Source organism: Ursus americanus, chromosome 12 (genome assembly GCF_024610735.1).
Source record: "Ursus americanus isolate L20-20 chromosome 12, mUrsAme1.1.p, whole genome shotgun sequence".
Lineage (NCBI taxonomy): Eukaryota > Metazoa > Chordata > Mammalia > Carnivora > Ursidae > Ursus > Ursus americanus.
The window spans coordinates 6,604,112-6,627,401 of record NC_142138.1 but is presented as its reverse complement, the minus strand read 5'-3'; the positions used below and the strand labels follow the sequence as shown (position 1 = coordinate 6,627,401).

Genomic DNA, 23,290 nt, shown 5'->3' with positions numbered 1-23,290 from the left:
CCACATTCCCTTCCCAGCTCACCATCCCTTCCTCCTCCACAGAACAGCTCACTCCCTAGGACAAGTGATTGTCGGAATTACTTTCAGGGCAAATAGGGAAACCAAACTGACCATGTGAACTTCTGGGAGCCTTTTGTCCTCAGAGGGCCCAGCTAGTGCTCTGCGGGGCCTCTCGGCATCTTCTAGCACTCCCACCAGCCGCAGATCCACTGATAACGGACCTGATGGGTTATGGCTCTCCCTCCATGTTGACACCAAGGTTAATGGCTCTGGTCTTACTCAGGCTGGGCATCAATAGGTAAGGTGCCAAGTTTCTTTGGCTGTCTCCAGGGGGATTAATTGGTCTATTGCTGCCTGACAACTTCCTCTAGAATTCAGCATCTTAGAACAACAATTTATAATCTCTCAATTTCTGTGGGCCAGGAGGGCAGGAGCAGCTCCACTGGACGGCTCTGGCTCCGGAGGTTGGGGGAAGCTGGTGGCCAGGGCTGCGGTCACCTGGGACTAGAGGGTACCCTTCCAAGCTTGCTCACATGGTGTTGGTTTGCCTCTATTCCTGGGTACTTCGGTTCCTCACCAGACGGGCCTCTCTATGGGCTACCAGAGTGTTACGTCATGGCAGCTGGATTCCTCAGTGTGAGCGATGAAGGAGAGAGAGACAGCACCCAAGATGAAAGCCACAGTCTTTTTATAGCCTAATCTCAAAATGGTGACATGCCTTCACCCCCATGGTACACTATTTGCTAGAATAAGCCTGTCTGTCCAGCCCACGCTGAAGGGAAGGGGGTTCATCTCCACCTCTCGAAGGGAAGAGATTTGCAAAGAATTTGTGGATGTATTTTTTTTTAAACCACCCCATGGATCCTATTTAATCTCTAAGAGGTGTGAAGAACATACATTTCAGATTCCTAAAGACCTGGGGTTTCATCCTGCCCCCCCGCCCCCATGCACTACTTATGCAGGTGTGGACGAGTTATTCACCTTTCTAGATCTCAATTTCCTAATCTATAAAACAGGGGTAGGCAAAGTAGATGTTTCATTGGGTCGCTATGAACATTAAATAAGGTCATATATGTAAAGTACCTGGCACAGAGGAAGTACTGAATAAATATTACTTGGTTGCTATCGTAACTGGTTACTATTATTGTCCTCCTTCACCAGAAGCAGAATAGCATGGGATTTAGGGACACAGGTGGAGTCAGACTGCCCGGGTGGGGCCTCGCTCTGCCAGTCCCAGGCTTTGAGAACTAAGACGAGCCATTTAATGTCTCCCGGCCTTCATTTTCTGTAAAATGAAGATAATAGTGGGTAACACCTGGCTACCCAATAGGTGTTCAGTAAATATTTTATAAATAAGGAAATAGTGGATGATGGAGGGATATAATGGCAAAGGTGTGAGCTCACGTGTGTGTGTGTGTCTGTATGTATGTATGTATGTATGTGTATGTCCGTGTGCATGAAGCACATTTGGCTTCCAGCACCTTCTGCCAAGTGGGGGCCTGGTGTGGCTGTCCGGCTCCCATGAGTATGCCCTCATATCCTTGAGCGAGTCACCCTCAATGAACTTTCAGTTTCATCACCCCGTACGGGTTGTTCTCGGTCTCATTGTGCAGCTGCTTTCCACCCTGGCTTTGTTCAAGCGTACCTCCTCCATCATCCCTGCTGCCTCCTCCAAGAATATGTTTAATTGGCTTTGCACGAGTCTGGAGATTCGGGGACGGGGTGGGGGGGGGCTGGTTGTCCCATGTCACACCACCTCAGAGCTGCTACATTACCTTAAATTGATTTTGCAAATGAAAGCTAAAAGCTAAGCAAAGGCGACCCATCCATTTTGCCTAAAGATGATTATAATGCTCTTTTACGGCCTCCTAAATGACAAAGCAATTTGTTACCTGCCTGCATCAACACTTGCTTATATTAGCACCCGAGATGCTTGATTTTTATTAGCCCCATGTTATCATTTTATGAAGACGCAGGGGCTCAGTAAAATTAGTGTGCAAATAGAATGCCCATTTTGCATTTCTCTGTGGTCAGCAGAAATGCTAACTGCAGTTGAGTTGATACCAGGTCAGGGGAGACATCCATAAAGGTAGCGTTCACCGAGGGCCTTGGTAATGCTATTTATCATTTCTGGACTGCTGGGATAGATGGGGTCAGTGTTAGTGTTTTTTAAAAGGGCTTGGTGGCATTTCATTTTTTGTTTTGTTAAGTGAAAAAAACAATATAAATACAAAGGCAGTAGCTCAACTTCCACCAGCAAAAAGGGATGCAGCCAAACTCTCTTGTGTACGTTGTAGGTGGAAATGCATTGGGCGTGGGATCTAACGTTTTTGCTAATCGATCCAGGAGGAGACAGGCTAGTGAGAGGGGTCCTAGGCAGGAAGCCAGGTGACCTTGGGTATGTCCCTTCCTTTTGTGAGCCTTAGTCCCTTCACGTATAAAATGGGGTTAATACTGTCCACAGAGGTATGATAAAGATTAAATAAGATAAGCCATGATCTATTCGAGTATTTTTAAATCGATAGCAAATTCCCAAGCCGCTATTCCACACTGGGTCCTGGGAATGGTGTTAAAAATAAACCATGAAAATCACAGCTTCTCCCTGGAGGAGCTTGTATTCAGTCTAGAAAATATTCAGGTGTCTAACTCCTCTTTTAAACCATAAACAGGGGGCGCCTGGGTGGCACAGCGGTTAAGCGCCTGCCTTCGGCTCAGGGCGTGATCCCGGCGTTATGGGATCGAGCCCCACATCAGGCTTCTCCGCTGTGAGCCTGCTTCTTCCTCTCCCACTCCCCCTGCTTGTGTTCCCTCTCTCGCTGGCTGTCTCTCTCTCTCTGTCAAATGAATAAATAAAATCTTTAAACCATAAACAGAATCTCTCTCCCTTTGTTCCTAAAGGTGCCTAGCACAGAACTGAGCACAGGGTGAGTTCTCAGGAATGTATTTGGGGGGGGGGGATGAATTTTGGCTCCATAGTGTTTCTCACTGCCTCTCAGACACCTAGTATTAGGGAAGCAGTGACCTCAGTATCAGTCCCCCCAATAGGCCAAGCAAGTCCCAAGCCTTTAGAATCAGGCTTAATAAAGTTAATACTTTTTTTTTTTTAATTTTAGTCTCAGACATTGGTGCATCGACTGTTGAGATCATAAACCACATTGAAAATAACCTGTCCCTAGCATTTTGGAAGTAAAAAGCCTGTTAATTATTTCTACCTCCCCTCTCCCTCCAGATCATCCTCCAACACAGATGGTATTATTCGTTAACCCAACTTCTCTCAATGTTGATTTCTGAATTTCCTTCCCATCATGGTTCTGTTCTGGGTCGGTCTGGCCTTGCTCTGCCTGGGACTAAGTACCCTCCTGCCCCTTTCTTCTGGGAATGTCACTCTTGGCCACTGCTTTTGTCTAATAATCTCTTCACAATAGCTAAACTTTATTATACAAATGAGACTTACGTCAAAACAGCAAGAGCTTGGGTTCTGATTTTGGATCATATTTTCCTACCTTTTGATGTGTCTAATGGTTTTTATTGGATGCTAGAGATTGTGAATTGTACATTGTTGAGTGTCTAGATTTTGTTGTCTTTCCTTAAAGAGAGTTTCACTTTATATGGCAGACGATTAAGTTTCTTTTGTCCAGCATGGTCCTTTCGTGATTTTAAAATTTTGTTAGAATGAGTCTAGAGTAGGTTAGCCCCACCACTAAGACATATTCTGGGTTCCCTGCTGAATGCCCTGAATGATCAGTGAGGACTGCCACCTTGGTGGTGAGAATTCAAATGTTTCTTAGCCCTGTGTGAGCCCCGATGGCCACGCAGTTCACAGCTCCCTGGTCATTTTCGGACCACACCGTGGAGATTCACCTCTGCATGCACATCTTGGGACCCCGCAAACGCTCTTGAGGACTCCTTGACGGATTTCTGGGATTCTTTTTCCACAGACCTCTGTCTTCTCTGAAATGTGCAGTTTCCCCCAACTACCACCTGCTTCAGCCTCTCTGAAGTTTAATCTCAGTGAGATTTCCATGGCCTGCTCAGGATACCCCTCTCCGCTCTTTGGTCTGGAATGGGCCTCCAGGCAAAGAGCTGAGGCAATCAGAGGGCACATTTCATTTGTGCCCCTTTTTCCATATACTAGTCTCGCACGGTCTCTTGTCTGAAAACAGTTGTTTTGTATGTTTGTCCAATTTTGAGTTGCTTAAGTTGAAAGAGAAATCTGGTCCCTGTTACTTCATCAAGGCCAAACAAGGACTTGAGTTCTAATCTCAGCTCGACCCACACCTATTAGCTGTGTGACTTTGGACAAATTATATAACCTCTCTGAGCATCAGTTTCTGCTTCTATAAAAGGAATATTAACTGTGCACATTTCTGTAGAACTGTAAGTAATATATAGAATGTGTCTGACACAAAAGGCACTAATTAAATGGCAGCTGCTACTATGACTAATAGAAACGGCTACTTTCTTTACTCCATTATTTACTGTTTACTGTGTACTAGGCAATGTGTAAGCTTGTTTCATCAGTAATACTCTCCCATGTAGAGATGAGCAATCGAAACTCAGAAAGCATACACGACTTGCCATCAGGGTCACCATCAGTGGTTCTGGGCTTTGGCTTCACTCCTATGACATCTTCAGATGATTGTAATATTAACATGATCGATTACACCAATAGGAATTGTCTTTTAATATTGGGTAGTCAGGGACGTAATTTAATTAGTCAGTAATGGCTGGGCCTTAATGATTCTAACCCATTGATTTAAGAAACGAATGTAAAGCACCCAGTCCCTTCCCTGCCCGCTCTCCCACATACCACCTCCCAGTCTCAGCTTTCCCTGCCCTCCTGAGCAACCTCCTTGTGTTTTCTCTTACAGACAACCTTCGGGAAGGGGCAGAGCAGAAGGTGGTCTTCATCACGGGAAGAGTCCACCCAGGGGAAACACCGTCGTCATTTGTGTGCCAAGGTGAGTTTCAAAACCTCATGGGCATCCTGTGCCCACCCCCCACATCCAACTGGGGCACCGTGAGGGCCTCTGGGGCCGTGTGGTCACATGCAGAGTCATTATCTCGGATGGGAATTTACTTCATTTCTGAAGAGGTTACACCTGGTCTCCATTAGTATTTCTTTCAGTAAATGTTGACTCACTGCACGTAGGGCTGAGTGGAGTTCTCTCATATGTGCAGTGAAGGATGAGCCATACAGAGACATCCACACTCCCGAGCCTGGTTTTTCTGGTCTCCGGTGGTTTGCAAAAGTAAGAGGTCTGGCCCCGGGCCAATGTGTATATTGGTAGGACGGCAGTAAAGTGGGAAATCAGGATTAGAAGTTATCTATTCACTCATTTATTCAGTCATTCACTTAAACAACTGTAGAGATACCTACTATGAGCAAGGAAATGTGCTTTGTATCAGACAACCAGAGGTAGATAAGACATGCTTTTTCATCTCAACTATACCTCTTTATAATTGCATTTCCTCTTATTATTAAATATTTAGTCCACATGAAATATATATTTAGTCAAGAGTATATGTACATATACACATATATACATATGTACACGCAATTAGTGAGCGCTATAAGTATATTCAATAAATAATATATAAATAATAATTTAATGAATGCCCAGCTTCAGAAGCAGAATATTATCTATTCCTTTTAAATCTTCTGTCCTCCCTTCTACCCTTCTCCTCCCGCAGATAGCTATAAGTTTGAATTTTGTCGTCTTTCTCATAGTTTTACTATACACATAAACATTCCTAAACAGTGTAGAGTTTCATTTCGCATGTTTTGAGTGTTTTATAAAGTTAAAAAACCATATCGTTATGTACACTGGCACTTGTTTTCACCAATACCCGTAGTGGTGAGTGTGGCTGTGGTTCACTTCTTTTCACCAGGTACTCTACCCCATGTCTGCCGGCTGCCTCAACTTACCTATCTGTTCTCCTGGACAATTCAGTCGTTTACAGGGTTTTTTATCACAAGCAATGCTGATACAGACATCCTTATGTAGGTTGCCCTGTGCCTGCGTGCAAATGCTTTCCCAGGGTGTATAACCGGGGAAGGCAATTGACAGGACACAGGATTCGTGCATCTTCAACTTTACTAGGTAGCTCCAAGTTTCCTTCTGAGACCTTATTTATACTGCCACCAGCAATGCATGAGAGTTCCTACTGTCCCACATTCTCAGCAACATGCTTGCGTTTTTACCTATCTACTGGGTAGATCGTGTGTCAGATATGTGATACTATCTATGTGCCAAGCACTGTTCTAAGGACTTTAAATATTTTACATATTTTATTTTATTTTTATTTTTTATTTTCATTAATGTAATTTATTTTAATTATATTAATTTTTCAATGTCATATCATTATGTAAGTTTGGAGAAGTTAAGTAATTTATCTCCTTTGAGTCTCAAAATGACCTTCAGGTCAAAGGGATATTAAAGAAAGCCCATAGAAATGATGTTGCTTGAGGGAGACAGTGGACTGCCGTGGAAGTATCTGGCCATTTGCCATCAGACAGTCTTGGGATCAAACATTGGCTCTGCCGCTTCCTAGCAGTGTGTTTTCAGTTTCCTTCGATCTAAAATAAATGAGGATATCAATACCTATTTGCAAAGGCTGCTGCAAAGCTGGTGTAAGATGCCTGCAAACACACATGCAGTCCTGTGCAGGGCACTCAGCAGACACCCAGATGTTGCCCCCTTCCCCGCGGCACTCTGGCAGATGCTGCAGGTAACCTGCTTTGTAAACTCTAAGGCACTAAGCAAATAGATGAGTCTCTTTCCTATTCGTATCCATACGGTGCTGTGATTAGACAGGACTGCTGCCCCTCTTCTTTCAGACCAAGAGCCTGGGTTTCAGGGGCCGTGAGTAACTGCCCAAAGCTGAGCTGCTCGGAAGAGCCTGGTGTCTCAACTCCCTGCTGGAGTCACCCCAGCTTACTCCTTGGCCTTCTCACTTCCATCCTCTTTCCTCCCAGCACTGTCCTTGCAGTAACCTCTCCCAGGTCCCTTCTGGTTTTACCAACCCCTCTACTTGCAGCCATCTGTCAGTTACTAAACTTGGCAGCAGACCTGTTCCCCCAGCTGATCAGATGCAACTATTTTGTCCTTGTTTGTAAAAAGACAGTAGCCTTACCGTCAAAACTTTCAGCTCTGGGAGCCCGAACTCCCAGGCCCACCTCCTCTGCGGGCAGCAGACAGAGGGCAGGGTCACGATCCCACATTACAGACAAGGCCTGAGACGTAGAGAAGTTGAGTTCAGCTCAGGTGCTTTCTCTGTTGAGCCTGCTTTTCCAAAAAGGAATCTGGATGGTGCCTAGATAGACTCCATGCCATCCCACAGGCTTTCCATCAATCTTTATTCCTTGGCAGAGCCTTTAAATGCCTTCCCTATACCTTCTCAAGATAAACTCCAACTCCTTGCCATGGCGTTCACAACCCTCTTCCACCTGGCTCTTGCCAGGTTCCCTGGCCCAATCCTCATTATAGCCCTGCCCCACACAACTTAACCCTGAACGGACAACCTTCTTCCCACCACTGGGCCTTTGCATCTGCTGCTCCTCTGACCACTCCTTGCCACCTGGCAAACACCTCCTATCTCCCAACGTTCATTTCAAGCACCCCCTGCGGGCCACCGTCCCGCGCCCTTCAGCCTCTGCTTTGCACCTGTGTTGTGGTTTCCCACTGGTCATCTTTATCACCCTGATTTGTTATATATTTGATTTATATTTGTTTCTTCCCTTTAAACCATGAGCTGTTCGAGGCCTAGGGCTGGATCTTCGAGAGTCATCTTCTACATCTGGAGAATGGGGATTATCTTGCTTCTCCCAAGGGGCTGTTGTGAGGCACAAATGGCCGCATTGGTTCTGGGATTCTAAATCTGGCTCAGAAAAAGGAGACTTATGGTCACACACCCAGTAAACAGCAAAAGGGGACTTTGAGTCTGGGTCTCCGAAGCCTGCACATTCTCTTTTGCCCCGCCCAGAGATGGGGAGCGCTAGAAGGCCAAGCTCGGTGCGCTCTGGGCACCCCAACAGTCGATGTGCATTTACAGACGAGAATGGGGAGACTCAGGGCAGTGAGGTAGCTTACCCAGGATCACACAGTGAATTCGTGATGGGTGTGGCCTGGGCCCCAGCTCTTCAGTCCTGGTCTTCCTCTTCCCTATCTCTGTAGCTGTCCCTAGAGACACGATTTGTCCTTTCTTGAGGCGGCCTGACACAGCATCATTCCCTGACTTTGCCAGTGAGAGACTGAGGCATGGCTTTCCCAAGGTCTCTCAGCCCCCTGGAGACAGGCCAGACCACAGCCCCACAGGGCTCCGCTAGATCCCTTCCCCAGCCCACCTTGTTCTGGGGAGGGCAGCAGGGTCCAAGGCCTGGAAGGACGGCTGAGATACCTTCAGCTCAGTTAATGCTTTTTCCACATTAACTGGCTCAGTGACCTTGAGCGGGGAACAGACATGCGGGGCCTGGTCCTCCCCATCTGGCTGCGAGCACGGTGCTCACAGCCGAGCTGCTGACGCACCTGGTGCTGGGAGCAGAGTGAAGTCGCGTCGTCACAGAGCTCTGGCGGGGCGCTGGTAAAAGTGCCAAGGCTTTGATTTCCTCAAGGCTCTGCTTGGCGGTTGGATGGCTGATTCTCAGTTACCCCTTGGCTGCCCCCAACCCCACTCATGGCCTCTGTGAGGCCAGACTGTCCTCGTTCTCCAGCCATGACATGAAAGGTCCAAGGAGCCCTGGAGCTGCCCTGTGGCAGAGGGTGTGTGAGCACGGTCTCTGGGGCTAGCCTGCCTGACATTGAATCCCAGCCCCTCCACGGAGGACAGTGTGACCTTGAGGACATGCCATAACCTCTCTGCACCTCAGTCCCTTTATCTTGAAAGGGCTATAACAATAGGAACCCTGCCTTATAGGGTCATTGTAAAGATTAGTGGGTTCGTAGCCATAAAACATTTAGGACAGGGTCTGGAACAGCACTGAAGAAGTGTTACTATGGGGCTCCTTGCACGCACCTGATGTGGTTCCTCCGACCCCCACAGGGCGCCCAAACCGAGGCGTGCAGCTTCTGTGCTGTGTGCCCCGGCCCACCGCCTTCCTTGCTGTTCTCCTGAGAGGGCCGTTAGCGGAGCCCTCCTCACTTCTGCACCAGGAAGACTGGATTGCCAGTCAGAGGCTTGGCCGGGACTAGACCTCAGGTGTCTGATTTCTGGTCGAGTGAATGTTCTTTCACTGACGCTTCCTGGGGTTGTTGGGACAACTGTCATCCAAAAGTGCCATTGGCAGAACACTTGTCCTCTATAGATCCTTCATAACTGAATCAATCAAACCAGTATTTATGCATGCCGGTGTGAGTGAGGCATGCCACCCTTTGGAGGGCAGCATGGGGAAGTGGGCAGAGCCAAGGCCTTGGACTTGGGCAGACCTGAGTGTGAGTCCTACCACCTCCTCTTCCTGGCCTAGACCTTCAGCAAGTTCGCACCTCTCAGAGCCTCTGTTTCTTTACCTGCAGAATGGGGGCAGCAAGATGGTCCTCAAGGGGCTGCTGGGAGGATTAAGTGAGCCTTGCTGCCTTGGGCCTAGCTGCGCACCCGGGCTTAGGCTGGAGCTGGAGCTGGCCTTCCCCCAGGGAGCTCACTCCTCAGAGTTACTCTAGGGAGATGAGGGGAGGAGAGAGGAGATACACACACACCTACACACACGCATACACACACCACGCACTCACAACCAGCAGGACCAAGCACAACCTAACGTTTCCTATGGTGAAGTGGTGACCTTTGCCCCTTCCCCCCTCACCTCCCCGCACTGTTTTCTTCCACCTCTATCCCTCACCTATTCTCCCTCTTCTCTCTCTCTCTATCCCTTACAGCCTCACAGTATAAGTGTAACACCAGTCCCACTAAGGGGTGGTCATGGGCTTTTCACTTCCCTAAGCTTCTGTCTTTCCATCTGTGAAATGGGCAGGATTGGAGGTGGAAGGGTAAGAACCAAGACTGAACTTCAGGTTCTTCAGGGCCAGACTCCATGTGATTCCATAATTTGAAGTCCTTGGATTCAGCTCGGGGCAGACAAGGGCCTGATCAGGGGAAGGCCTAGAGTGGCTGCTGTCATGTGACCCGCACTCTGGGTCCCGCAGAGACCCCCAACGGTCTCATTTGAAGCCTGGGCTCCTCCCACTGCAACATATTGCCTCTTAGCAGAGGCAACAACAATAAACCTTACACAGAACTCTCTGGAGAGAAAATCCTGCAGGCATATATGCAAATCATCCTGCAAATCACATGCAAATAGACTCCTGACTCCTCCATATTGCCCTAACGGAAACGGAAACAGTACCACTTTGAAGCCAGTAGACTGGATCTGAATCCCATCTAGGCCCCTGTGAGACGTTCAGCAAATGATGTCACCACCCTGACTGTTTTTCTACCGGTACGTGGAGCCAGTAGAATTACAGGTCAACCCAGCTAAGGAACATACAGTGCATTCCATCTTTATCCGTTCATGTCATTCATAGCTACTGAGGACGGTCCTTGTTCCCAGTGCTGAGCTACATGCTGGCAAGCTAGTGGCCAGGAGGTAGAACTGGCCTTGCTTCCTGGAGCTCCCTCTGGAGGGAAGACTTGAACAGCGGATGTAAGCCCCAAACCCCAAACATCCGGGGTGCAGGAAACGTCACTTTTCCGACTTTTCTGTAACTGAACTTACTTTCCATTTTGAGGCCCCATTCTGCCAGGGACCAGAAACTTAATCTCCATCATTTGGGGATCAGCTTTCCCCAGGATTGTGTATTTTCAGCGAAGAGTGGTGATGCTTTTGGGGATGGTAGACAAATAATGTCGTTATCAGTATCACCATCTAGCCACACTGCTTCGCCTGCACCTGCTGCATCCTCTCAACTTTCTGGGCCTTGGTCATTGCACCATGGTGCTTGGTCAGCACCATGGCAGACCCTTGCTCCTGACCGCAAGACTCTTTATGTTCGCTGGCTCTCTGCTAGGTCTGCCCCCAACCTCCACGCTGTCCACCTTCAGGGCACCAAGCCCTCTGCTTTTTCTTCTTCCCAAACCACATTCCACGCTGCAGTGGGGGTGCCCAGGTCTGCCCCTGTACTTGGCAGTGGTCTCCTGTGCCCTTCATATCCTTCTGCTGGACTGACAAGTCCCCGATTACCTCTTTCCTTTCTCTTTCAACATCCTCTTGTCCCCATACCTTCAGCTAAACCAAATGGGAGCAAAGATTCAGACAACACACATGCCTATTTCCTATGTGCCAGGCACTTTGCTTCTACAGGGTCTGGAACAGCACTCACTGTTGTGAGATCCTCACAACAACCCCCACAGTAATTTTCTTCTTTCCTTTTTAAGTGATGCAGAACTGAGCACCTGAGAGGTTAGGCCACACGGCTGTTCAAACCCAGATAGTCTAGTTTCAGAGTCTGTGCCTTTAATCATGAAGCTTTGTCCTTGAATTGAAGAGTCTTCGTTAGCAGACAGGACTTCTCCTGCCTCACCTTCCAGCCTTTGTGCAGAACCCCCCTGCCCGGAACACCTTCTTCTGGCACCCCTTCATCTGGCCCACTCCACTCATCCTTTACATCTCCATTCTCCACACCCCTTCCCAGGCCCCCTGGGTTCTCAGGGCTCCCGGGGCTGTCCCCACCTGAGCCTCTGCCCATCACTACAGCGGGAGTTGCTTTCCTACTGTGCACACTCTAGGGCAGGACCCGCTTCTGTATCTTCTAATGCCAGGCATATGGTGCCGACCTGGCCCTGTGAATATTCATAGAATGAGTGATTTTCAGTTCAGCTAACCCTATACTCTGTCAAGGTCAAATGAATGCCTGGGGCCAGTATACCAATGGGCATTTATTAGGCACCTGCTATGTACCCTGCCCTGAACCAAGAACACTGGGAGAAATAACCATGAATAGTTGGGGTTGCCTGGCGACGTTCATCATGACCAGGCTGAGGTCAGCCCAGGGCAGTGATCTCTGCGACCCGGCTATAATATCTGGTCATCTACCACTTTTCCTTTCTCTCCCCCAGCCTCTCAAGCCTCCAGTCTTCCCATCGTCCTGCTTTCTTCCACCTTCCTGATTAAATCAGTTCAAAAGAAAGGACCCAGCAAACTTGTTTACCAGAGAAACAGAGACTGATGTAAGGAGGTTGGTTGTGTCTCCCTGCAGGAGGGAGATTATTCTCCTCACTTCTTAGATGAGGATCCTTCTACTCTGGGGGAGAGGAATAAAAAGATGGAATCCCAGGGGCGCCTGGGGGGCACAGCAGTTAAGCATCTGCCTTCGGCTCAGGGCGTGATCCCGGCCTTGTGGGATCGAGCCCCACATCAGGCTCCTCCGCTATGAGCCTGCTTCTTCCTCTCCCACTCCCCCTGCTTGTGTTCCCTCTCTGGCTGGCTGTCTCTCTCTCTGTCGAAAAAATAAATTAAAAAAATTTTTTTTTAAAAAAGATGGAATCCCAGACTGCCAGTGTGGAATATGTCCTTGGGAATTACCTATTTCTTTCTCCTAACCTTAAAGATGAGAGTAGGCTGGAGTCTTTCTAAAGCTCACCCAGTAACTGAGCCACAACTAGAACCCAAGTTCTTGGATGGCTGGTTTGTTGGCTTCTTTAATTCACCATCCTTGTTCCCAAGTCTTGTAACTAACAAACCTCACAGACCAGGACCCCCAGTTCCAAATTCCGATCTGCTTTTTTCTACCCTCGTTGCCTCTCAACCTTCAATCTCAGTGAGTTTATTAAAGCAATCGCCATTTCCAGGTGCTGTGTCAGACAGTTCAAGTACAGGTGTTCTAATGCAGTCACATGGCAGTCTTCCAGATTGGGGATTATTATTCCTGTCTCAAGATGAGGAAACTGGGCAGGGAAAGCTAGTAGCTTCTCTGGCTAATAACCAGTTAGGGTCCAAATGCAGGTGCCAAGTCGTTCTGCTTCCTCAGTCCATGCGATGCTTTTGGCCTGTGGCCAGGGGTGGCACTTCCTCTCCACTCTTACTTTCTCCACATTTCTCCTCATATTCCTCTCCACTTGCCAGCCCCCCCCCCCCAAAAGCAAAGGCCCTCCTCCCAATTTCCTGATTGAGGGGAATGATTCCTGTTGAACCGTATCTGACCTCCAGCCAAGAGATGAGTCTAAAACTGCTCCTCTCCTTGCCCCACACTCACTGTGGGAAAGCGAGCTCTGGATGGCTGCAGCTTCTGGCCTGGCTTTGTCTTCTCTCATCCTTTTATTAGCTGCCTAATTGGCAGCCCAATTAATCTGCTCATCTGTGAAGGAGGATGGATCACAATGAGCTAGTCCATTTCCAGAAGCCATTCTCTACCATTCTCTGAGGCAGCATGGCCAGGCCCTGAGCGCAGGCTGGCTCCTTGATGGAGGGCTGCCCCGGGAGCTGGGGTCAATTAGTGGACAGATTAAGCAATTATTAGCCCCTAACAAGGGCACCTGGCATCATTACCCTGCCTGTTTACTGACAAACTGCTGCTTTAATATGAAGACCAACAAATAAATTGGGGCATCTGGTCTACTGCCGCGTTGGTCGAGAAGTAAATGATGTCCACTGGCTTTCGGCTGCCGGCGGGTCCTGAGCCCTGGCCTAATGAAAAGCCCGAGATGTCCCACACTGGTCACAGCAGCTTTGGGATGTGCTGCGGAGCCATTTATCATTCCCGGAGCTAAGTGCCTGATGCTGGCACATGGATTGTTCTTAGTTACCCTGCTGCTTCCTCCTGTCTGTCTGTCAAAACATGCTCATCTTTCGGGGCCCAGCTCAAAGCTTCTTTCTCCTTGATGCCTTTCCTTCTCTCTCCAGCAGGAAAGGAGTTCCCTTCTACACTCCGGGAGGGTTGTGCACCCTCCTACCGCTTTCCAGCATTACAGTTATTTCATGGAATGCCAGAGCTCCATTTTGCCTACTTTTTCCCAGGTCTCTGAAGAAGGAGTAGAAATGTGGAGAAGGGAAGGGAAGGGTGAGGACTCGGGTAGTTTGTTTCCTCACCCCCTCTCCTGTCAAGCTAGGCAGGCTATCACCAAAAGAGAATCAACGAGGGCAGTAACAGGCTCAGATCTGCACTTGAGGAAGATCCCTTTGGCTGCACTGGTGAGGGCACGTTCCAGAAGTGGTCACAGTCGTTCAGGCCAGATGTGGTGGTGGCCTAGAATAGATGAGCAGCAGAGAGATGGAGATACAGGGCAGATCTGCTAGATTCAAGGAAGAGACGTGGGGACTGCCTGATTGTGGGAGGAGAGTCATGGAGAATTCACCTTTTCTAAATTGGTGACCCGGAGGCAAGTGTTGGTGCCAGAGAGAAGGCGCAAGAACAGCCAGCCCCGGAGTCTGTGAATAGTGGGTCCTCAAAGTGAGGAAGGGGGCAGAGGTGGGACGTTGAGGAAACCTCCCTCTCCTCATGTGACTTGAACCAAATTCCTCCTCCTCTCTGCCTTCTGGTGTAACCACAGCAATAGGAGGGTTTAATTCCTGAGTCCCTGACCCCGTAATCGTCCAATCCAATGTCAACACTTAGACATGAGAGAGCCGCTCTTAATTCATTGTTCGGAGTTATCCTGCCTCTCCCCCATCTCTGTCTGTCAAATCTGGGCCCTCCAAGGCACAGCTCAAGTGCTCTTTTCTTAGACGCCCGCACGGTGCTCTGCAGCAGGGCACATGCTCTTCCATCTGCCCGTGGGCTTCAGCATTATGTCTTGAACTGTCTCTTAGAAACAGAGATACAGTTGTAAAATTCACCAGGCAACACCTAACCCATAGCCAGATACCCACAGCCATTGACAACATAGGCCAAAAATCACCTTTGGAGATCTTACTGCTTCCAAGCTGAGGAAAATGTGCTCCCTCCTTCTTGAAACACTTTGAAGTTAACCCAGATTCTTCTCTTTCCCTAGGGATCATTGACTTCCTCATAAGCCAGCACCCTATTGCCCGTGTCCTACGGGAACACCTGGTCTTCAAGATTGCACCAATGCTCAACCCTGACGGAGTCTACCTGGGCAATTACAGGTGAGGGGCAGGGGAAGAATGCTTGGGAGCTGGTCATCATGGGATGGTGGGATGGAAGCAAGGAGAAAAAGGGGATATGTTTTTGAGAAAGAATTTTCATATTACCCATGAGTTCATTAGAGGACGGTTCACCCTGGTTTTTGAGAATGTGGCTAATGAGCCTTGGATGTTTCATACACAGCCACCTGGGGTAACTTCCTGGGATTTTCTGGTCAGCTTGCTGGGCCAGGAATCAGGAGAGCGAGAACCAGTTTTGGCTAGAACTGTGTAACCTTGGGGAATTCACTTTCCAGTCTGATGCTCAGTTTCTCTTGTATAATGAAGGCAATGAGCACATCCCTGACAAGGCACTGGTGAGAATCAAAAGAAATGGTGGAGACAAATGTGCTTTGCAGAATATCGTATGGGGGTGATAGCAATGACTATTCTGATTCTGTGTTTCTTCTTGGAGATCATTAATGAAGGAGAGTGGCATCTCAGGTCATCTGAACAGCATTTCTCACGGATGTGGGCATACAATCTTGCCTTACACGCACTCGTGCACTCAGAACTTGAACTCTCTTTCTCCTGGCTGAGCACCATAATTTATAGCCTAAAATTTCACTGCCCAGTGGATCACCTGCCAACAGAATGCTGGATCCTCTGAGATAGCGTGATTATTCTTACTTGACAGTTGAGGCAACAGACCTGCCCAGAGTCACACAGCCAGCGAGATACTGACTAGTTATCGAATTTCACTGTGCACATTACACGTCGTTAGAGCGGATTAGTCCCACAACTTGCAAAGTAACATTCGGCCTTGCAGCTTTTGCATGAGAGGCTCTGTCTGACCTGGTGCCTATCTGTCCACCATTCTGCCTCCCCTCCTACCCTCCACGCTTCGGACTCTTGCTCTAGGCACTCTAAGCAAAGCCTAGTTCCCTAGACATGTCCTGTTGGTCCCTGATTCCTTACCTTCCTCTGTCCGGAAGCTGCTATCCCTTCCTTGTCTTACTAACCCTTATTCACACCACAGCTCGTGTCTCTTCTTCTGGAAAACATTCCCCAAACCCCCAAACAGAATTAGTTACTTCCTCCTCTAAGCGCCCACAGGCCTGGTTATTGAACAAGACTTATCCCATTGCGTGGACCCCACTAGCCTTCAAGCCAGCAGAGAGCAGGGACTGAGCCTTCGTGGTTCCTTGTGTCCATGGTGCCTGGCAGCAGGGATCAGCCCACAGTAGATGCTCAAAAACTGTTTGATGAACGTGAGTGAAGGAGAGGGATGACTTTATTGATAAAGAAACTGAGGCCTACACATGAGATGGGATTTATCCAAGGTCAGTGGCACAGCTCAGATCAGAACCCAGATTTTTCAATACCCAGTCAGGTCCGTTTTAAACGGAGTTGGTTTGCCGCTTTCCAAAAGCACGGCAACTGGGTCCAGAAGGGCTTCTCAATACCTCTGGGTATAAGTTAGAGGGAGCCCATGGGACACATGATGCCTTAATTAAAGACAGTTTTGCTTCCTCTCTTAATTGGCTCAAGCAATGGGTCATTAGCACCAGCAGGTTTTACGGCTAGCTGCAGGCCCGAGAGCAATGCCTTTCCACCTTCCCTAGACAGAACGCACTGTTAGCGGTAATGGTGGTGGAAAGACCATTTGATTTATGTTAACATTTCTATTTAATTACAAGAGCGGCAGTGGTCAGAAGGAGGTCAATACTGTCCACTCTACACACTTATTTATGTCATCATCTGCCGTCCAGGGATGGCAAGTTGGAAAGAGGTCTGTGACCTTGACCATAATGTCTCCCCTCTCTGGGCTTCCGATAGCCACGGGGGTGATGATGGCGAACTAGACGCCTTCTATATGTCTTCAAGCTCCAGATTTTCTGATTTGGGGATTTCAGGGTAAAAGAGCTCCAACCCTCAGAAATGGTTCTCTATTGAAGTTTAAACGCCCGACATTTTCCTAGTGAGAATATGTTTCTTGTTTTAAGAGCTGGAGCAAATCTCTAACCACAGGCATTAATCCTGTTGCTAAAACAGCTCTGAGTTGCAACAAAGAGCCTATCAATCATGAGAATTCACTACTAAAGATTTGGAGAAGGTGAAAATAATAATAGAGACTCGGGATTGAGAGCTTCAAGGTGCCTGAAGGGTGCTCCAGGCCAGCCCTCTCTGACGACAGCAGTGTGTCCCGCTGCCTGGGGGGACTTGCCTAGGCATTATAGGGGAGAAAGGAGTTTGGAGTTTGAGTGAGTTTGAGAAACACAGAGTGAAGCAAAATTGAATGTGTTCTTTTACAATCAGATCTTTCAGTTCTAAATATGCTAACCAATAGGAATCTCAGGAGGGGAATATAGTACCTGGTGTTTCCCAAAGATGAGTCAAGGAACCCTTTTCCTATACAGCTTGCTTCCCCCTCCATCGTTCACACCCCCCCCCCAGCCCCCAGCGGTATTACAGTTTATTAAACTCATTTTGGGAATTGCCATTCTGGGAGTTCTGCTTGCCTGCCCAGTGCCATGTCGAGCCCTCATACTCTTATCTCGTTTAATCCTCACACAAGTTTGAGAAGGAGGGTGTTCGCTGAGATGTCTCTGCTTGCAAATAATGAAAATCTACTCAAATTAGCTTGAGCACCGAAGGAAAGGTGGGAGGCAGGGAGGGAGGAGTAAAGGAAGCAAGGAAGGGAGTTGGGGAGGGAGGGAAGGATACTTGTCAGAATTCTAGGGCGGTAAACAGCACCGGACCTCGGAGAAACTCATCACATTGCTGGGAACAGGTTGGAACACAGACCGCCGGGTCGCCACCTCCCTCCTGCTCTCTTTCCCTCCCAGCTTCCCCCCAGGATGTGCCCTCTCTCAAGCCTCAGGGAAGTGAAACAATCTGCCTTGGGTCCTGTGGCCTGTGAGGAGCAGGCAGGGGAGCAGGTCTGCCCCAGACACGCCAGACCCCGTGTGAAGAATGAGACGCAGGCCTGCCCTCCTGGCGGGTGTCCTGCTGCTCCCCCTTCTCCTCTTCTACATTAAAGAGACATGTAAGCCAATCAAGGAAGGAAAGGCAGATTTCCCAGGTTTAATCACGCAGAACTTACATTTAATAAAACAGGTACCTATACTCTGGCATTTATAGCAGAATAGCCTTTCGGTGCAGCCGATGGCAGCAGCAGGACAGCTACTGCCCTTCACTGGGAGGCACGGCGCTGCTAACCGCTACCGGCTCGGAGCCTGGACCGTGGCCTCCGGGCGGGCTTCCAGCGACTCCGGCACACTGCCCGGAGCTCCGCAGCCGTTAGAGCACGTCAGGACGGACAGCAATGCTGCCGTGGCGTGCGGTACTGACCCCGGGCAGCTGGTCGCTCTGTCTCACTCGCTCCACCCCGACCACGCGGGCCTGTTTTTCAGCCGCATCCGAGGCTTCGTGCCCACTCACAGGACGGCCTCCCGGGCCTCGGCCCCACCCATTCATAGCCCTTGCAGCCCGTGGTCATCGTGCGCGATCATGCGACTTTGTTTAAGGACCACCTGCATCTCTAGACAGCAGACCCCATGCAGTCAGGACTTGTCCACCCACCTCCGTCCCCGAAGCCTGGCAGAGCGCCCAACACGGAACGGGCCTTCGATACGTGTTCTCTGGGGGACGAATAAACTCAGCCGCAGCGCTCTGTCCCAGGGCGGGGGGCGGAGTTACGCCTCCAACGCGGAGGAGCACCGACTTGATGCCTCACCTTCCAACCCTTTACCTGCACGCTTGTCTTGCCCTTACGCTGGTGTGGCGTGAATACCACGGTGGGTGGCGGTTGTGATTCAACACACTCTGGGTTTTCGGCCACACGTTGTTACTGTACGGGACATTATACTCTTAAGGATATTTAAAAACCACAATTGATCTTTACAACAACTCTTCGAGAAAGGAAAGTCAGTTTTTATTACATCCACTTGAGCCAAGGGGAAACTGAGGCTGTGAAGGTGAAGAGCCAGGCTCAAAGTCACATGGTGTATACAGGGACTCTCCGCATCCCCAGACGTGGCCTTTGCCTTACAAGCTGGAGGTGGAAGCGGAGAAGTGGCGCTCTAACGTTCCCCACCCTCCTGAGCCTTCTCGTCCTTGGGCGAGACACTCCTCGACCCTGGCCTCAGTCTCCTTCCTCCCCTCTTGGAAGAAGAGAATGAGGTGGAAGGCATCTTCTGTCATCCAGTAGTAGTACCGGGGAGAGGCTCTGTCAAAAACGGTACGGTTACACCGTGCATGAACTCGCCGACGTCATACCATGTGAAATAAGCCAGTCACAAAAAGACAACTACTGCACAAGTCCACTTACACGAAGTACTTAGAGTCGTCAAAATCACAGAGACAGAAAGTGGAATGGTGGTTACCAAGGGCTAGAGGGAAGGGGGGATGGGGAGTCAGGGTTTGATGGGTACAGAGTTTCAGGCTGACAAGGCAACAGTTTTGGAGATGGATAGTGGTGATAACACGGCATTAGGAGTGTACTTAATACCACTGAACAGCACACTTAGAAATGATTAAGGTGGTAAATTGTATGTTATGTGTATTTTACCACAATAAAAAAATAAGAACGGTACCACTACTGATGCCACGTGAGCATCGTCGGAGGGTTCTGGGGGATCTGAGGCCTAGAGGTCTTGAGGGATGAATCCTGTCACTTCAGGTATCACAGAGCCAAGAAGCTGCAAGGCAGCCCCCAGTCGGAAGGCCACTGGGGGGCGGGGGTGATGGGCTGAGTGGGTCTACAGCCATCCAGTGGGTGGGCTGGCAGTTCCCAACGTCCTGCATCAGACGTGGCTGCCCACACACGCTGTCTCTGCCACCTCGCCCCATCACTCCCTCCACAGAGCAGAGCCCCACCCCCCCACTGCGACTGATTCCTTCTGAGCATGTGTAATGCACGAGTTGCCTTGCATTTGAAAAACAGACTCTCCATCTCCATATGACAGTATGAAGCTCTGTGTCGGGTTTGCATTTCTTAATTAGGTGCTTGTCGTTGTGTATTCCATAGAGCCACGTATAAGTAAACAGTCATAGACCTTTGAATAAATTTATTGGTTTTATTTATGTTTCTGGGCATAAAAATCTATAATTACCAGGTACAGCCTCAGTATAACTGGTATTTAATGACAATTACTTTTTGTTACCATAGAAATGAGTCCAAAGTAGTTACCCATAATTTCTCATTTCCCAAACCTCACACATGCTGAATTGCGATATTACCATAGTAATTGCCTATTAGTCATCATAAAATACGCAGTTACCCAAAAGATAGCAGGATGCTGTGAAATTTCTCATCTTCAGAAAACCTCAGTGCTTCTTGGGAGCGTGGAGGTGGGGAGAGCCACAGACCCCGCGGGGTGGTGCAGAAATGATTCAGCTTTACAGCCCAGCACCGCAGCCCCCGCCGTGGAAATGCACGGCCCTCCCGTCGGCGGACCCGCACCACGTCGCATCTCCTGGCCCCGGTGATCCTCGCGTAGGCAAGGAGGCTCTGGTGCGGTACAGCCAATTTAACAAAGGTTTACTGAGGGCCTGCCGAGCGTCAGGCCCTGTGCTGGGCCTCGCGGAAGCAGACGGAAATCAGAGGCAGCCTTTGCCAATAAGAAGCCCAGTGTTTGTATTAGAGGGGTGCATGTATGATGCCACAGAGGCCTAGCTAATCACGCTAATGTCTAAGTGCCGACTAACCATGCATTAGACAGAGCATCTCATTCAACGCTCGCAGCAGCCCTGGGATGCAAGCGGTGGTAGAGCCCATCTTTCTCACACTAAACATTTTTATGTCACAAAACCGAATACACTGGAACTAAAGAACACAGGAGGAAAATATTTAATTGGTACATGAGGAACTACTGAAATCCGTAAGAAAATCTTGAATAACTTTTTAGAAAACTAAAGGACAGCTAAAGTTAATTCACGAGGAGATTTTTAAAAAGTGGTCAAAAACTAGAGGAGAAAGAATTTTACGCGATTGTATTGAGTGTAGTTGATATAATATTATATCAGTTTCCCGTGGACAACACAGTGATTCGACAATTCTGTACCTTACTCAGCGCTCGGTGTCAGTGTAGTCACCGTCTGTCCACATACGTTATTACAAATTATTAACTCTATGCCCGATGCTGTACTTTTCATCTCCAGGATTTATTTATTTTAGAACTGGAAGTTTGCTCCCGTCAATCCCCTCACCTATTTTGCCCATCCCCTACCCCGCGACCACCAATTTGCGCTCTGTATTGATGACTCTATTTCGACAGCTCCATTCTAAATACAGAAGGAAGTCGAGGCACAGAGGCAGAGGAACTTGCCACGGGCCTCCCGTCAGGAAGGGTCAGAGCAGGTTTGTGAATCCAGGCGGGCCGACCCTGGCCTCCTACAGAATTCACCTGCTGCTGCATGGTGTCCTGAAATCAGGCAGTGCTTCCCTCTGACTGGCACTGATGAGGGAGGGTTCTTGAAGGATGGAAGATATATCGGAATTCACCAGACAAGACAGTAAAAAAGAGATGGGCACAGCAAAACATCATTCAGCACTGCAGAGGCTGGTACCAGGCAAGGTATTTTCAGCGCACACACACGCACACACACATGCACACACAGGCCTCATAACTGGCTGACCTTGCCCACCTCAGTAACCAAAAGGAGGAAACATTTTCAACTTTCCAAAATGGAATAGAACATACAATTAGCTACGTGAAATATAAAATGCATGTCAATAGTCTATTTGTTCTTTAAAGGCATAAAAACTGTGTACTTTTCATCACGCTTGAAATGGAAACCAAGGCCCATCACAAGGGTCACCTCACCAAGAGGTCTGCCAGCCCCTTCTCACCGTGCCTCCTTCCCCACCCCGGCCACACTCCCCACCCTCGGTGCCTCTGTCACAGCACCGTCAGCCTCGGAGTGGGATGGGAGCTGAGACCTCCAGTGCAGTGCCCCACCCAGGGCTGGGATCCCCTCAGTAGTGTCCCTGAGTGATAGCCGGACCCCCCTCTTGTCCACCCCCAGTCCTGGGTGGTTCCCTCCCTTCTAAAGCGTCACCGAGCTACCAGCTTGGACTGGTAGAGAGGATTGGGATTCAGACTAAATCTGCCAGTCCATCCCTTCCATTTCCCCCTAAAGGATTATTCTGTCTTAGTCTATCTTTTACATGGTAACCCTTTAGCCATCTGAAGATCGTGTGTCCCCACCCTTCCCCACTCTCCACTCCAAGTGTGCCAGCTCCTCTTCTCCAGACTGGACACCTTCCAGAGCCTTGTACCTCTTCACATGCCGTCTGAAATGCAGTCCCCTCCCCGTCCTTCCTGCTGGTGTCTGAACACATTTGTCAGATGTTTGTCATTGTCTGTCTTTGAGGCCTAGTGTCCAGGGCTGAACAGTTATGATAACGATGATGACGATGGTGGCGGTGAACAGCCCACATCTATGGAACCTCCAGGGCTGCCACCATTCCTTGTTCCATTTAGTGCTCAGGACAACTCTACCATTACTCTCATTTTACAGATGAGGAAACTGAGGCATAGATAGATGAGGAGGGTCCCTAAAGGTCCTAGAGCTAGCTAGTGGAGCAGGAGTAGGAAGGGACCATCACAGGCCTAATTCTGGGGACTACTTCTGATGCAGGCTGCATGCACATCACTCCCCGACATTCTGGGGGCGTACCTCTCCTGATGCAGCCTGCACGCACGTTGCTTCCTGACATTGAGCTCTCCTCAACCTACATCTCTCTACTCGCATTTCTGCTAAGTCACAACTCCCCTGGCTTTTCCTAGAGCCTTACAAGAAGCCTGTGGCCTATAGACGGGGTAGGAATCACTCTCTGTCTTTGAACAAAGAAGAAACCAAGCCACAGAGAGGCTCAGAAACTTGCTCAAGGTCACACAGTGAGTGAGCCACATAGTTAGTCAAGATGAAGTACAAGCGACAGCAGGGGCCAGACAGAGCCTCACCTCCCAGAAACACTCTCCTGCCTTATGTAACCTGAGCAATGTTTCTAAGGAGGCTGAAAGGACGCTGGGGCTGGCAGTGTAATCAGGTGTCTAACCCACAAGTGCACACCGCCAAAACCAATTATTCAAATGAGCTTCGCAGCCAGGTTCCACAGAAAAGGCCAGATGGCTAGATGTCTGTGGAGGCAGCCCCCCATCCCTGTCCCTGCAAGCCGCTGAATAGCATTTCAAAGTTAGAGTTGATAGCAAGTTGATTTTAATAATTGATTCTACAGCGAAGACCAGCCTCTGAGGAGACAGTAACCCAGAA

At 49.0% G+C, this 23,290-nt stretch overlaps 1 protein-coding gene across 1 annotated transcript in view; it reads left to right on the top strand.

Moving 5' to 3' along the window:
- Positions 1–23,290, top strand: part of AGBL4 (AGBL carboxypeptidase 4) — a 183,697-nt gene that overhangs the window by 51,976 nt on the left and 108,431 nt on the right. The window contains exons 3-4 of the mRNA XM_087866308.1: positions 4,872–4,961; positions 14,917–15,031. Of these exons, the coding sequence (XP_087722434.1) occupies positions 4,872–4,961; positions 14,917–15,031 (205 nt within the window). The remainder of the gene's footprint in view (positions 1–4,871; positions 4,962–14,916; positions 15,032–23,290) is intronic.